This window comes from Balaenoptera physalus, assembly GCF_965194825.1.
Source record: "Balaenoptera physalus genome assembly, chromosome: 1".
In the NCBI taxonomy this organism is placed as follows: Eukaryota; Metazoa; Chordata; class Mammalia; order Artiodactyla; family Balaenopteridae; genus Balaenoptera; species Balaenoptera physalus.
This window is the reverse complement of record NC_138882.1, coordinates 168,283,047-168,299,506: the sequence shown is the minus strand read 5'-3', so window position 1 is coordinate 168,299,506 and position 16,460 is coordinate 168,283,047. Positions and strand designations below refer to the sequence as shown.

The window sequence follows — 16,460 nt, the reverse complement described above, 5'->3', positions numbered from 1 at the left end:
CCTATCACAGAAAGTTCCATCTTTCCTCTGTTAGGCTGACAGGATAAGGGACTGGTCACCTCAATCCAGTTACAAGTTAACTATGACAGAGCTGGTGACAGTTTCAGTATGATTCAGTCCACCTCTGACTCATTCTTGCTTTCAGGTTGGGCTTTCCTGGGCTTTTGACTAAGAGTCTAATGGCTCTCTGTCTCCCCAATCCTGAAAGACTCACTGGAGATTCAGTTCTGTCCTTTAGATGCTCTGCACCTGGCACTTTAGCTTTTTTTCCTACCTCCTCTTTACCCCTACAGCTTCAAAGAAGTCTAGAAATTTTCTTGAGGGGAATATCAGCTATGTTTTTGCATCAGGCCTCATTCCTCTAACTGGACTTTGTGTCCTAAGCATCTCAAGATTATGAGAGATTTCACTTGGCCTTTTGGAAGCCCTCAGCTTAGCTTCCCAGCCTTTCACACTCAGACTCAGAACTCAGAAAATGTCCTATGGTTACAAACAGCTGTGTTTTAGAGTCCCCAGTTTTTCACAACAGCCCCATGTAACTGCCAAAAGGCATGTGGTTCCTTTTTCTACCAATATAAGGTCTCTGCATGGGTCAAGCTCAATACTCAACTCATGCACAGAATGAGCAAATGTTCCCAGGGAAGAAAACATCCAGTGACAATCAACTCAACTTAGAAGGGATACTCCCTGTCTGAATTCTAATTCTTCTAGTCATTGTTGCTTCCACAGCTCTTCAGTATCTTTAAAATATTGTATTTGTAATTTATTTGGCTTTTTCCAGTTATTGCAACCAGAGTAGTGTATGTATTAGGGTGCTATACCCTATGCAAATCAGAATTCCAAAATACAAGTCTGATTTGAATGAAGAATGAAAAAACAGCTTTCAATTTTGAACATTGATTTAAAAGATTGCCAAGGATAAATCTATGGTCATGGTGCTAATGTGATTAACAAAGAAAGGTATACAAGGCAAAAGTTGGGCCAAAAATCCAGAAATATTCTTTGGCCATGTATTGTACATAGTTTGGATTTACTAAAAGACATAGTTTCAATTGTGCTGATAGCAATGACATTTTTTGGAATAATTCAAAGATTATACACAATATTTTCTGGACATGACCAAAGATAGAATATATTGATGAAACACATCAAATATGACCTCAGAACCACTCTCAGACACATGGTGGAAATCTCAGCTAAATGCCATTAAATCAATTACATTTAATTTACTTAAGATATGATATGTATCAGAAAAGTTAAATGAAACAAATAAAATTCTCCAATAAAGAACAAACCGTGTTCATTGGTGGGAAAATATATTAATTTTAAATACATATTACCAAGTTACTTGATTTGTACTATTGCTTCATACTGAAAATGTTAGAAAAAGTTTATAGAAACATAAGAGTTAACTATTTCACTTTTATTTATTTATTTATTGGCTGCGTCGGGTCTTTGTTGCTGCGCGCAGGCTTTCTCTAGTTGTGGTGAGCAAGGGCTACTCTTTGTTGCAGCGCCCAGGCTTCTCATTGCTGTGGCTTCCCTTGTTGCAGAGCATGTGCTCTAAGCGCGCGGGCTTCAGTAGGTGCGGCGAGCGGGCTTCAGCACGAGGGCTCCGTAGCTGTGGTTCACGGGCTCTAGAGCGCAGACTCAGTAGCTGTGGCACACGGACTTAGTTGCTCTGCGGCATGTGGGCTCTTCCCGGACCAGGGCTCGAACCCGTGTCCCCTGCATAGGCAGGCAGATTCTTAACCACTGTGCCACCAGGGAAGTCCCTGATCTGTTATTTTAAAATAACAGAAAATGACAACTCATTGCTAAATTTGTTCAGATCTCTCTTCAATCAAGATTATACCTCAATCTATAGTACCCAAAAAGTAGTCTGTATAAAAATTAGTTTTGAGATTTTATGTCTGTGAATCTTATTCATTGTCAGACAAACATTTTCCTTTCATTGTTCTAACTGCCTCATATTTTATTGAAATCTCACTTTGGTTGTATATTTCACATGCAGTGTTTCTCAATTTCAAAAAAACATTTTCTGATATGTATAGATATATGTTTTAGTTTTAAAAGTGAAATAGGGGCTTCCCTGGTGGCACAGTGGTTGGGAGTCCGCCTGCCAATGCAGGGGACATGGGTTCGAGCCCTGGTCCGGGAAGATCCCACATGCCACGGAGCAACTAAGCCCGAGCACCACAACTACTGAGCCTGCCCTCTAGAGCCCGTGAGCCACAACTACTGAGCCCAAGTGCCACAACTACTGAAGCCCACCTGCCTAGAGCCCATGCTCTGCAACAAGAGAAGCCACCGCAATGAGAAGCCCGTGCACCGCAACGAAGAGTAGCCCCCGCTCGCCGCAACTAGAGAAAGCCCGCGTGCAGCAACGAAGACCCAACCCAGCCATAAATAAATAAATAAATAAATAAAATTTATTTAAAAAAGAAATAAAATAAAATAACAGTAAATTATTGAAATTTTTGAAAAAAAGAACTTAAGAATTTCTGTATGAGTATAGAAATGGCTTGAAGAAATGGTAAAAAAAAATTTATATTATGAATAATGGTGATTTATATGATGAAATTAAAATAATTAATATTTTCTGTAATAATAATTTATCATACACCACCCAAATACAACGTTTGAACATAATGTGTAAAATTAAATTCTCTCATCTTTGATAATTTGCTGACTTTCAGTCTTGAAAACCACAACTTTAAACGTATTTTTCTATTCTGTCATTATGAAGGTATATTTTTCAAGGAAGATGGATGGAATGCATTTCATTTAACAATGTGTTTGCTTAATTTATAACTTGTAAATATTTAGACGTATAGTATCTGGGCCTCCTTCTGCACGCTCGCCCAGAACCCCACCAATGCTAGGGGCTAGCGTGAGCCCAGCACCCCAACCACAAGTACATTTCAGAGCTAGACTGGTGCTCACGGAGAATTAGGGGCAAAGAAGCATGATTTAACGATAGCACTAGGGCCAGATGGTGGGCATGTGCCATACCAGCGAGGGAAAGGGCAGGCCTGGGAGAGCCCTGGAGTGATTGGTCTGGGGAAGAGGTCCCAGTCCCTGAAGCTGGAATGTAGTCCACGGAGCTGGTTTCAGGGCCAGTGAAGGACAGCTGCAGCCACAGGGGTATCTGCAGAACCCAGAGGGAAAACACTATCCTCCTTCTAAGGCTAGAGGAGACGGAAATAGATGTCAAGGCAAAGAATCAGCTGCAGAGAGAGCGCCTGGGGCCAAGGCCTGAACACAATAGAGAAATCAAGCTGAGGTCTGACAGGCTTCCTGCAGGGGCTGAGGGAACAGGTGGGGCCTGGTCTGGAGGGGAGGGCTCAGGAAGAGCAAGCAGGGTCACTGAGGAAGCATGGCTGGCTGAGGGACCCTAGGCAGGCATGGGCAGAGCCGAGGACCTGGACCAGCCCTAGCCAAAGGCAGGAACGGGGTTGGGCTGGGTTCAGAGACCTGGACAGTAATTGAGCTGAAGGAGAGAGCGGGGTCCAGGAGGAAGGGAAGCGTTCTTCCTTCTGTGTCAGGAGCATCTTCTCCGCACCACGTTTGGACCCCACAGCTACAGGGTGTGGCCTGGGTGGGTAGGGGCGGGAATTGGGCGTTCCTGGCCCTACAAGAGGTAGCGGGGTCTAGGGCATATTGAAAACACACCCTAGACTCCCCCAGCTGCTGGGAACAGTTGGCAGATGAGTTTTTCCTGGATCCTGGAGAAAGAAGGTGTCCAGCATCTAATCAAGGACCAACCTGGGCTCCCTCTTCTCCATCCTGGACTGAGGGAGGGTCTTGGGTCAAATTCTTGAAAGTTTAGAATAAACAAGGCAAAAAGAATCCAAAAGGATTGACAGTACAAAGCCGTCTGTTCTCTCTCATCCCGCAGGCTCTTTGCCTCTGGGTCCTCACCCCAGGTTCCTACTCTCCTGGATCACCGGGGAGAGGGGAGGGTGATTCCCAAACGCACTAACTCCAAACAGAGGCCTTCCTTCCACTGTGTCTGAGCTCCCAGAGGCAATCGACTCTCAAGTTCTTTTTCCTCAGGTCAGACACAGAAGACTAAGTTAGACATTTCCCAAAGGAAACTGACTATTAAGGGAAAAGTCACATCAAAAGCAAGATAGTACAAGACCATGCGGATGGAGGATGCCACAGGGAATCATTTTTTTATTTGAACAGAATCAAATTTGGCCTCAGGAGATTCAGCTGGCTCTAGTGTGGACACGAGATCATTTCTCAGAGACCCAGCTTTGCACAGCCCCTGGGGCCAAGCAATTCATTCCATCAGAGCAAGTGAATTCACGATGTGGGCCCAGGCTGCCTCCTGGCCTTGGCCTGAGATGATGGTCAGTGTTGCATGGAATGAGCCAACCTAATTCCCAAGGAAGGAGAGATGACAATGACTGCGGACCTACCAATGTGTATTTGGGCTTTCGTTTAATTCCTCTAGCAAGCAAGACAGGCTAAGGTTTGGCTGGTATGAGGTCTCAGGTGATACCCTTTCCCTTCCCATTTCTGCCCCCCACCCCCCCAGCAGGTTTCAGATATGGAGGAGACTGAGAAGCCTTCTTGAAAAAGAAACAAATTAACCATGCTCACAGTTGAAATGCAGACAGGAGTCCAGATTCAATAAGGAGGCAGGTGACAATATCCAGTCCTAGTGAGGGTGTGATAAAACAGGGACTGTTACGAGCTGTTGATGGGTGTGTAATTGGTGCTGCATTTTTGGAGGCAATTTGGTGATTTAATTAAACCATTTAAGTGCACACACATACTCCTTGACACAGCAATTTCACTGCCAGGAATTTATTCTACAGATTTACAAGTATGCAAAGATTTGTGGCCAGGGACACTCATTGCATCATTATTTACCACAGTAAAACAAATGCCCAAGGGGTGGGATAGGGAGGGTGGGAGGGAGATGCAAGAGGGAGGAGAAATGGGAATATATGTATATGTATAACTGATTCACTTTGTTATACAGCAGAAACTAATACACCATTGTAAAGCAATTATACTCCAATAAAGATGTTAAAAAAAAATGCCCATCAACAGGGGGACCAATTGAGTAAAACCAATACTCTGCATCTATTAAAAAGAATGAGGTACATCTATACGTGCTGATATAAAAAGATGTACAAGATACATTAAATGAGGAAAAGTGCAGAAGAACCTTGTAACACTATCCCATTTGTGGATTTTTGAAGGAAATTGACTATACCTATATCTGTACTGTAATAGAAAATCTCTGGAAAGATATACACAACAAGAAACTGTGAATGGTGGTTACCACTGGGGGAAGCTTTATTTTTTATTTTGCATTTTTCTCTACTGCTTTGAATTTCTTTTCATGAACATGTATTATTTTTTAAATGTAAAAGAAAACATTTAAAGAAGGAATAAGGGACCAATGAAAGGTAACGTATCAAAAATTAAAGAAGAAATTTCTCAAATTTACCATAAGAAGGCAAATTCAGCAATAGGACCTGAGGTCAGTAAGACATGGTAGCTGACTGGTGAACCCTTCCGGACCCAGCTGACTTGGCAACATGAACATGTTGCCCTCACTTATTAAGCTTAACTCCTTGAGACCCAAGCAGTCTTGCTATGGGGCCTCCAATAACATGGCCGAGGAGAGGGAGTGGTTCCATTCCCCCACTTGAAGCCAACTGCTAAGTCATCAAGGCACGAGGAGGGAAAGCACTGGTGGCCAGAACCATTGCCAGGGATTTGCACCCAGTGACAGAGTCCTGGCTCAGCTGAAGCGGAAGGCAGCGAGTCTGGCCGATCCCTGTCCCAGCTAATGGCAGGATGGATCTCCAGCTTGGTTATCACCAAGTCTTGGCACAGGACTCTTGGGACAGTGGAGGTGATGGCAGAGTCGCAGGTAACCAGCAACAGCAGAAGGAAGCAATCATCAGGACTGGTTCAAGAATGCATCTGGTAATACAAGCTTGGAGAATCCCAGAAACACTTGAGGAAAATCTACCAGAGACTAGAATGTCGGAGTGAGTCCTTGAGCATTTTAAGCTAATGATATTCAGGTTTCATGCATTCATCTGACATACTGAGGTCTTACTACGTGCAAGGCACAGTAGCAAGCAGTAAATAAGACAAACATGGAATTTATTAAGTTGAACTGGATGAAAATAAAACTGCCACTATTCAACCCTTTTGGGTCTACAAAAATGGCACTTTCTTATGGATCGACATAAATACAGAAAGAACAACAGAAAAAAAAAAGAACTAACCAGTTAATTGCCTGATTGCAATTGTGGAAAGAGCTATAAAGGAGCAACCGGATCTAACCCAGTCTAGGGAATGGTGTATGTGGTGCTGGTCAAGAAAGGCTTCCCTACAGGTACGTTTGAGGAAGTGAGAATGAAAAGGAATTAACTTAGCAAAGGAGACAGAGGGACATCATTCCTGGCAGTCAGTTACAAAGGCCTTGAAGAGGAGGAAACTGGTCTGTTCCAGGGACTGATAAGGTGACTCAACCCACGGAGACGGGCAGATGTGGTAGAGGAGAAGAGGGAAAATGAGGATGAGAGGATGCTGAGAGAGAAGCAGGAGCCACTCGGCCCTTGTAGGCCCTTTTTAGGACTTTGGGGTTTATCCCCAGAGATTTTGAAAGCAATGGCATATTATCTGTATCCAAACACTGGCAAAGTCTAGGAAACATTCGGGTTACAAAGAATGTTCTTTCCCCTTTTGACAGAGCCCAGAGGTCTACAACTACAGGCGGCTAGTATGTGGCTGCGTCAGGACTGGAGTCTAGGTCCTTGCAAAGAGCTTTCACCACCCAGGACGCCACTGGGAGGGTGGCAGGGGTGAAGCAGGCAGCAGGCCAGGGGGCTCTCTGGGAGGAGACCAAGGAGGCCAAATGCGCCCCGGACCTCCCCACCCCCGGGAGGCAGCTCAGCGCCCAGTAGTCCTGCCAGAAGCGGCGCACAGAGAAGCAGTAGATGAGCGGGTCCAGGCAGCTGTTGAGACTCAGCAGCGCCAGGCTGAGGGTGTGCAGGACGTCAGGCGTGGAGGTGGCCCGGCACCCTCCGTCGTCGCGGCCCACAGTGCCCTCCTGCCCGGCCACCCAGGGCACCAGCAGCAGGTGGTAGGGCGCCAGGCAGAGGGCAAAGACCAACAGGTGCCCGAGCACCATGGTCCTGGCCGCGCGCCGGTTTGGACCGACTGGGGCCAGGGCCGGGCCCAGGCCCGAGGGCGCCGCGAGCGCCCGCGCCAAGCTCACATAGGCCGCGAGCACCAGCAGGAAGGCGGCGGGGAAGAAGGCCACGGTGGCGTAGGCGAGGCCAGCGCTAGCCCAGCCGCGCTCCAGGCAGCGAGCGGCACCGCCCGGCCTGGGGCGCAGCGCATGCGGGGCGGCCAGCGAGGGTGCGGCGCAGGCCAGGCCGACCAGCCGGGCGGCGGCGCACGTGGCGAGGGCGGGGCCCCAGCGGCGCAGGGCCGGGCGGACGCACCGAGCCGCAGCGGCACACGCTGGTGAGCGCCGCGAAGGCCACGGCCGCGTAGGTGGACACGCAGTAGGTGGCCCCGGCCGCGCGGCAGGCAGCCTCCGGGAAGGGCCAGGGGGTCGGGCCTAGGTAGTAGGTGAGCCACAGCGGCAGCGTGAGCGTGAAGAGCACGTCGGCCAGGGCCAGGTTGAGCAGGTGGAGACGCAGGGCCTGGCCCAGGCGCCTGCCGTGGCGGACGAACACTGCCATGGCCGCCACGTTGGCCGGCAGCCCCAGGCCCGGCGCCAAGGCGTAGGCTGCGGGCACCATGATGAAGCCAGCAGGGTCGTCCCAGGGGCTGCGGCCGCCAGCACCAACACCCAGCTCCCCAGCGCTACTGTTCATCTCGGACCTGGGACTAGCGAGAGGAAGAGAGGTCACCATGGAGGTTAGCCACACAAGAAGCCCTCCATCCCGCCCTCCCCCACCCGACCCCCGTCCTCTTTTCTTCAGTCGGTGATGGTGGGAAGCCCGGCGAGGGGCTGAGGCCTGAGCTCAGCCAGCACCAGCTGGGGATGGAGAGGAGGGGATGGGCTCCGGAGTTACCTCAAGTAGAATGGGCTTGGTGACAGGATGTGGGAAATGAGGAAGAGACAGGAATCCCAGGTAGTTTGGAAATTTACAACCTTGGTGACTGGGAGGGTGAAGGTGCCCCTCACAGATGGTGTACGGTTCTGATTTGTGGGGCCCAGGTATGTGCATTAAGCCCAAGCAAGGCTGAGCCAACAGGGATTTACGGAGAAACCAGGCTGGAACATAGGCTCCTTCCCAGAAAAAACCCAAGCCTCCCTGCTCCAGGGCCATCCAGATCAGTAGGGGGGAGAGTGAGGCATGGATGGAGTTATGGTCTTAGGATGCAGTGACCCAGAGGCAGGCCCATGCACAGTGACCTTGGACTTACCTTGGTGAAGGTCCTCTCCTGGGGCTTGCCTGGAGCACCCTGGGCAGAGCTGAAAAGGTTTCACATCTCGCAGGCCTTCCAGTCTTGTTTCCTTCCCCCTTGCCTTTTGACCACAAAGAAGTCCTGGGTCTGATTTAAAACTTTGGACAGCAAAGCAAAAAGAGCACAGGCCCGGGAATCAGGCAGATCCTAGATACACACATTTATCTGCCATATGACCTCGGGCAGATTACTCAGCTTCACTGAGCCTGTCTTCTCTGCTGTAAAATGGAGATTAAAATACCTACCTCACAGCGTTGTTGGGGGGATTATGAGAAAACATAAGTAAAACCCTGAGCACTGGCTGACACTGGGGAGATACGCTCCCTTCCCCTCTAGGCAGCACACAGATAAATGTGTACACTCACACAGGCACACACACAGCGTTAGAGACACGGACACCCCAAACACAACAGCACAAACACATCTGGGCATATTCCCCCTCTCCCCAAGGGGGATAAGTGCACAAGCCAATGTCCTGTTCCTATTTGTGGCACATGGTCACACCCCTAGGGTGTTCCAAAACGTGGTTCCTCCAATACCAAAATTTGTACTTCTACCTTTGAATCTCTCAGGCTCCAATACTTTCTGGGACCCTGAGTGAGTGTATTCCCTTCTGCCCCTCGCTCTCAGCTCTGTCCACCATGGCTCTGGCCCCTAACTATCCCACCCTGAACCTCTCCCTGCCTTCCCACCAGATCACTCCTCTCTTACCTCTTGCTGCTCTGGCTGCTGCAGATCTCTCTGGGTTCCTGGGGGCCTGGGGGCCTGAGACAGATCAGAATCCACTGCCACCCGCATATCCTAGGCCCTCCCATCAACTGACTAATCCCAGGACACGACATGAAGAATGGGCTCAACAGCTGGAAGGGCTGGAGTCCACCTGTGGCAGCTGTGAGCAGGGTTTGTGGGGTGCAGCCAGGGCCCCAAGGGAAGGGAATGTCATTGCAAGGCAAGGGGGCACAGGGAGGGAGATAGCAAAGTATAAGGAAGGCCTCGCAACTGAATGTCATTGTGCCAACCTGACCAAGGCTTAGGCTGTGGTTTGGGGGGCCCATTTCCTAAGGCCTGGCTTCTCCTTGGGGTGAGGCAGCACAGCTAAAGCTGAAGATACTCCTGCTGCTGTCAATCCCAACTGCTCCTCCATACCAGCTGGCCAGCCTACTCTTCCAGTACCATGCCTTTCCTGCAGCTGCTGGGTGGGCCCTACAGCCAAGCTTGAAGGGCCCTGTAGCTGCTAAATCAGCTTACAGGCCAAGCCTTGGTAAATAGGAGCCTTCAATCTAATGCCAGCTGTGTGAGGTTTTACTCGAAGTCCTGGTTGGAGACAAGCTGGCTGTGGAATCCTGGAAGGGGTGGAGATGGTAAGAGGCCAGGATCCCAGGGTTTCCAGGCTCTACTTTCAAGGGCTTCAAAATTTTCATGCAGAGGGGCAATTCTGGGAAGCAATGGAGATTAATTACATTGAACCGATCATCCCATCCACCTTCAAGTTGAAGAGCAGGGGTGCCACACCTGCCCACTTCCGACTTTGGCAGCTGGTGCAGTGGAAAGTGTGGGTTCTGGAGTCAACCAGGTCTTAACTCTAGTCTCCGGTCTGACACATAGGCACTTAAGCTTTCTGAATCCATTTTCTCATCTGTAGAACTGCTATTTAATAACAAACACTATTTAATAATATCATTTACTGAGCACTTATCATGCACCAGGCACTATTGTAAGCACTTTAACTCACTAAATCTTCACAGCAACTCTATGAAAATATTTGCCATTATTATCCATATTTGCAAATAAGCTAATAAGTGGCACTATCTACTCTCTCCCTTCTTCTTTGCTGACCACTTGACCAGTGTGGGTAAATCTTAACTAGTCTAAGTCCAACTTGGAAATTCCATTCTCCTTGCCAGTGATTGGTCTAAGAATGGAAATGTGACATAATCCTGTACAGTGGGATGCAAGGGGAAACCTAGGGGTCTTCTAAGAGAGCTTTCCTCTTTCTTCTCACCTTTGGATATTATGTGCAAATGTGTTGTCTGGAGCTGCTTCAGCTATTTTGTAACCCTGAGGGCAGAAGTCAATAAATTGAAAGCAGCACAACTACTGAGCCTGCGCTCTAGAGCCCACAAGCCACAACTACTGAAGCCCACTTGCCTAGAGCCCGTGCTCTGCAACAAGAGAAGCCACCACAATAAGAAGTCCGCGCACCGCAACGAAGAGTAGCCCCCGCTCGCTGCAACTAGAGAAAGCCCGCGCACAGCAACGAAGACCCAACGCAGAGAAAAATAAATAAATTTATTTTTTAAAAAAAGAAACTGAAACTATGTTATCTCTGGACCTATTATGTGACAGAAAGTTTCCTTATTTTGACACGCTGTACATGTAGTATACATATACTACTACATATGTATGTATTAATATACATATATATGTATACACACACACACACTTAACTATAGAGAGATTGCATCACTGTGCTTTCAGACACAAGAAGACCTAAGAGTGCCAGCTTACCTGAGGTTCCCAGCTTGTCAGTGTCAGAGCAGAAATTACCCTTCTATAGTGAAGATGAAATGGAGTAATATACATAGACTTCTTTCACTCCTGTGGGCTCCCAAAAGCCATTCCCTAACCCCCAAAGCAATTTGTAGGCTGGTGGCTAGAGTATTTGCATAAATAAGTGATTTCTTTTTCTTCACTATTTTCCCTTATGGAGGTACATCACTTCCCAAAAGACCCCCACTGAGGTGAAGATGGTTGGTGATGTGATAGTAGGTACCCTAACATGGTCACTTGCCCTCGAGAATTGTCTCTCACACACACCCTTCTGACTCCCTAGGACCTCTGGGATTCATCACAGGTTCTGGCACTGCTTTAACATGCAGCATGCCTTAGAGTTGGCTGTCCCCTGCCTCCATCTAGGTGTCCAAGGAGCACTGCCCTGGCAGTTTCAGGTCCTGTAAAATGATGACTTAATGCCCATCTTTGTTAGCTTTACAACTCTAAAGTGCACGAGATAAAAAGGAATGGGAGGGACTTCCCTGGTGGCGCAGTGGTTACCACTGAATCTGCCTGCCAATGCAGGGGACACGGGTTCAATCCCTGGTCCAGGAAGATCCCACATGCTGCCAGAGCAACTAAGCCTGTGAGACACAACTACGGAGCCCCCATGCCACAACTACTGAAGCCCATGCGCCCTAGAGCCCGCGCACTCTAGGGCCCACATGCCGCAACTACTGAGCCTGTGTGCTCCAACTACTGAAGCCCGCATGCCTAGAGCCCGTGCTCTGCAACGAGAAGCCACCGAAATGAGAAGCCCGTGCACTGCAACAAAGAGTAGCTTCCGCTCACCACAACTAGAGAAAGCCCGCGCGCAGCAACAAAGACCCAACGCAGCCAAAAACAAATAAAATTTAAAAGAAAAAACAGAATGGGGAGTACTTCATGTTGCTCAGCAGGCAGAAGCAGGTATACTCAATACTCTGCCATACTCGATGTGTAAATTCTAAGCATATAATAAAAACCTTAAAAACGTGCATGCCTTTTGAATCAGCACCCTCACTTCTAGGGAAAGAAAATAAATATGCAGAGATGATTAACTGTGAGGTTTACAATAGTTAAAAAATTGGGAATAATCCAAATGTTTCTCATTGGGGCTTGTATAGATACATTACAGTACATCCTTACAATGGAATACTATGCACCCATTAACGTCAATGAGGTAAAACAGACAGAGAATGGTATTACAGGGTATTAGGTTTAAAAAGCGGGTAATAAAGTCATATATGTGGTCTCATTTTCATTAAAAAAAATCTGTATAAAGGCACAGAAAAAAACTAGGAGGTACAGTTATACAAAGTAATTGAAAGTAGTTATTTGGGGGGCATTAAAAGTTTGGGTGATTTAAATTTATTTTCTATTTTCACATGAGGAATGCTAGAATGTGTAACATGTACCCCTCAAAAAAGAGCAGTAAATGTCCAAGAGAGAAAGCAGGGCCAGGTAGACCAGATGTCTACTTCAACACTGGCCAACCTTGGGCGTACTGGTAACAAGGTGACACTCTGTGTTCCACCATGTTCCTGCTTTGGCAGTGACATGGCATGAAGAGGCAAGACAGACTCTACTCCCAGGATTCCTTGAATGCACTTGGAGACTTCTTCCTAGGGTGTCTGAACATCTTTTTAGTTTGGACTAAGAGCTAGCAGATATCCAGCAGCAGCAGGAGCCCCAGGCAGACGATGGCTGGGATGCAGGTGTTCAGTGATTCTTTCAGAGACACCAAAGTGAAGATAGCCCCTGGAATGGAAAATGAGGTCCCTGAGGCTCCCTGGGAATGCTCAGGAGATCCAGGAGCTCAGGGCCCTCCAGCCAAGGCTGACCCACTCCACCTTAAGCCCTCTCTTGAACACTGCCCCCCACCAACACACACACCCTAAACTAGCTGCACTCATCTGACCTCCCAGAGAGAGCAGAACCAGAAATCAGAAGTTTCTTGAACTAACGTAGACCCTCTCAGATGGCAAGAAACAGGAACAATCCAACCAAACAGGGCAAGGTGAGTAGGTGGGCATTTTGGAACAGGTTCTCCCTGATCCTTCTTTCTCAATCCTAGTGGAGGGAAGAAGGCCCAGGGATTGGTGGTGGAGGTACTGGGAAAGATCTGAAAATGAAGGAAGCTGTGGAAATGGAATGCAAGCCTGGAAGAAGGGTGGTAGTGGCAGCAGCAATGGTGACACATGGCCAGGGGATATAGAAGAGCCTGAAGATGTCTGGCCTTTGAAGCAGCAGCTGTCTTTGTACATCAGCAGTTCCTGTGGGCAGAGCCACTAAGAGGGGGCCCTCTAGGAATGCCTGCCACAGGGAAATCCTCTGCCTTTCTGGTCAGGGGGCCTGGCTTCCTTGCTCTCTCTTTCCACCTGCCAGACACATGGGTCCAGTGGCGGCTGCTACTCCATCCCCTCATCTCAGGGTAGCGGTGATGAGAAAGGGGTAGGGGCTTTTAGGTTACAATATATCCTTATAATGGAAATACCATGCAGCCAATAGAATTGATGACATAGAAGGTATACCTGACATAGAAGAGTGTTATAGTATATTAAGTTTAAAAAGCACCTATCCTAGTCTGAAGACCATGGAAACTGCAAAAGAGCAGGAAATGCTTCTGGTTCCAGAGGAAAAGAGTGGCAAAAGTAACGAGAACAGCCAGATTTTTTGCTATCACCCTCGCCTGTAAGTCCCCATTTCACCAGCCCAGTTGCACCCCCCTTACCCATCATGAGCAGTGTCAAAAGCAAGTTGCTGATCTCTTGCAGCATCGGTGGGCCCAGGACCAGCAGCAACCCAGCTAGCAGTTCCAGCCAGCCCACAGCCACTTGGTAGCTCATGGGATCTGGCTGGTAGCCGAACACCTTCAGCGGAAACACCTCAGCGAACTGCACGAACAGGGCTTTCTAGGGGCGGCAGGGAATGCCTGTCAGCCATAGTCACCAAGGATCCACTGCCCAGATGCTCCACAGGGGCATTCTGTGCCAGTGCCCTCAACTCCCCCAGCAAAGGAGATACTACTCTAGGCCAGGTCCAGGGCTAAGGTCAGCCAGCCTGGAAAGGAGAGGGCCTCCCTGGGGGGCTGAGCTTTGGAATCACAAAACAGGCTTTACGCTCCAAGAAGGGTGGGATGGTGGTACAGAGATGGACTGATTTTCTCACCAGATTACAACCCAACCCCAAATTCCGGGAAGAGGAAGCTAGGCTTGGGCTTTCTCATCTAGTGCCAAGGCCTTGGGAACCCTGCCACTTCTCTTTCTTTCCGTTTGGCCTGGTTTCTCTTCAGGCTACTATGCAGGGAATATTTGGTGAGGAGGAAGGGAATGGAAGGGGAGATTCTTGTTCATTAAACAGATTCTACTCAATATCATATGCTGGGACCTGGATCTCACTGCAGTAGACAGAAGGGGAGTTGAGGGGGTCAAAGTGAGTGACTCACCTCGCTTGCTAAGTCAAGCTCTGTCCTGGGCCACATGACAACTTCACCTGGACCCTTAGGTTGGCTACCTTTGCTGGCTCTCCCACCTCAGCTCTACCTCCCTACTCAGTGCTCTAAGGAAGAAACTCTAAGCTGTCTGGTTCTGAGGATGTACTTCCCCAAACAACCCACCACCCTAAGCCAGGCCTGGGAGAAGGAAACTAGCAGAGATCTAGAAGTCTGGCTTATTTGAGGGACTGGGCAGATTGGTGTCTAGAAGGACATGACAACTTTCCAGAGAGTCTGGAACTAGACAGAAGTCGAAGGGCGACTTCTAGGCCTCCCTCTCAGGCTCCGGGAAGGGCTCTCTGGATTCTAAGTTAGGAGAGTGTCTAAAGTTTGGGTCCTGCTTCTTGACTAGCTGTGTAACCTTTAGCAGATACACTTCACCTTCAGGGCAGGTTTCCTACCCTGACAAGCTGGGATTAATAAACCCCTGCCTCATGAACCCCCCAAGAACCCCCCAAGAACTCAAGCAAAGGAAGGAGGGCAGAAAGGGAGCTCGGTCCCTCTCCCTCCCCAAGGGTCCCAGAGCATTCCTCCTCGGCTCTAGATTTGCCTGGGGCCAAAAATGCCCGAATGGAAGGGAATGTGACCGTCCCCTTCCAGGGAAAATCCACAGAACTCGGAGGAACTCCCGAGGCAGGGGCCCACGTCTAAGGAGCTGTCCAGGTGCTCCCCCCGGCTCTAGCGCCGTCTGGCCCGAAGACAGGCGGGTCCGCGGGGCGCGCGCGGGCGGGCGGAGCGGGGGCCGGCCGGGCACCTGGGTAACGGCCGGGGTCGCAGCCCCCGCCGCCGTGCGGCTAGTCCCCCGCCCAACCGCCCGCCGCCCACCCCGCGCCGCTCACCATCTGCTCAGACACCGGAGCCGAGATCTGTTCCGAGAGCTTGGCCGCCCCCGTGAGCGCGAAGAAGCCGCCCAACAGTACGCGCAGAGCGGCGAGCGGGAGCGCCATGGCCGCGCAGGCCTCCGGGATGCGCCCGCCCCAGGGTGGGCCCCGCCGAAAACCCGCCCCCTGCCGCCCGTCCGTTTCCTCCCTCCCGGGGCGGCCGGAAGACCTGCGCCAGAGCCGCCGCTCCTCGCCCCCTAGGGGCTTGCCGCCCTCTTCTGGGCCAGCACGGGCTGAGGGAGGAGACGGCGCTTGGACAGGGCAGCCCCATCTCACAGATGGGGACACTGAGGCCCACTTGCTCTTAACTAAACGGGCCCCTCCGAATTCAGGGAGTCTCCCAGCTAATATGGACAGAGTAAAATCAAACATGGGTATATGGACGTGACGTGCAGAAGAGTTCTGTTATGGTCAAAAGACGTTGCGCAGCGTGGGGGGGGGGGGGTAGGGGGGTAGGGGAGGAGGGAGTCGCTCCTGCCCTTGCCACACTAGCTTGGCGATCTGAGCTGTCACCTAACCTCTGCGGGCCTCAGTAGCGTCTGCATCTGTAAATGGGGATAATCCCGTATCAGTTCTGAGCCTATAGGAGGCCTAGCACAATGCCTGGCACATGTTAAGAGCTCAGAATTATTTGTAAATTAGTAAATTTATGAAATTATTAAGAATAAATCAATAACTAGTAATTTTTTAATAAATTGTTCTTTTCTATCATTGCCTGAAATATATTTTCCCTCTAATATCTCTCAGCTGAAATTAAAATGTGAAAGGTGTTTGAAAATTCAGATTCTTACAGCCATGGGTAGAGAGGCTTTCACTGAACAAACACCCTACAGGCCACTCCTGGCCCATCTGCTTTTACCTGGAAATCTATCTAGACCTGGATGAGAAAACTATGACAAATTCAGAAAGCACTCTGGTTTTACTCCCTTCCCCTCCCTCAGCTAACAATGTTTGTTTGCTTACATTTTTTAATAAAATTTTTTAAGGCAGCTTTCATGACGCATGAAAATTATATGAAATTCATGTTTCAGTGTTCATAAGTAAGTTCATAAACTGTGGTTTACTGAACCACACTTTGCGTATTG

General features: G+C 49.1%; 1 protein-coding gene across 2 annotated transcripts; it reads right to left on the bottom strand.

Moving 5' to 3' along the window:
• Nucleotides 1-7,746: 7,746 nt before the first annotated feature.
• TMEM35B (transmembrane protein 35B) lies at nucleotides 7,747-15,503 on the bottom strand. 2 transcript variants are annotated; one of them, XR_014255176.1, is made up of 4 exons: nucleotides 15,334-15,503; nucleotides 13,733-13,913; nucleotides 8,425-8,564; nucleotides 7,747-7,881 (listed from the first exon to the last, which is right to left on the bottom strand). XR_014255176.1 is itself a non-coding variant. In XM_082432045.1 (3 exons), the coding sequence occupies exons 1-3, from the start codon at nucleotides 15,439-15,441 to the stop codon at nucleotides 12,662-12,664; spliced, it is 387 nt and encodes a 128-aa protein (XP_082288171.1). In that variant the 5' UTR covers nucleotides 15,442-15,496; the 3' UTR covers nucleotides 10,737-12,661. The 2 variants fall into 2 exon arrangements, 1 of the variants encoding a protein (XP_082288171.1); XM_082432045.1 differs by lacking the exons at nucleotides 7,747-7,881; nucleotides 8,425-8,564 and adding an exon at nucleotides 10,737-12,759 and having other exon boundaries at nucleotides 15,334-15,496.
• Nucleotides 15,504-16,460: the final 957 nt, after the last annotated feature.

Coding starts and splice junctions, on each gene's coding strand:
- TMEM35B (XM_082432045.1), bottom strand. CDS start 15,441: ATGGCGCTCCCGCTCGCCGCTCTGCGCGTACTGTTGGGCGGCTTCTTC. Junction 13,914..15,333: donor CTCCGGTGTCTGAGCAGATG/GTGAGCGGCGCG, acceptor TGCCGCCCCTAG/AAAGCCCTGTTCGTGCAGTT. Junction 12,760..13,732: donor TTTGACACTGCTCATGATGG/GTAAGGGGGGTG, acceptor TTTCCATTCCAG/GGGCTATCTTCACTTTGGTG.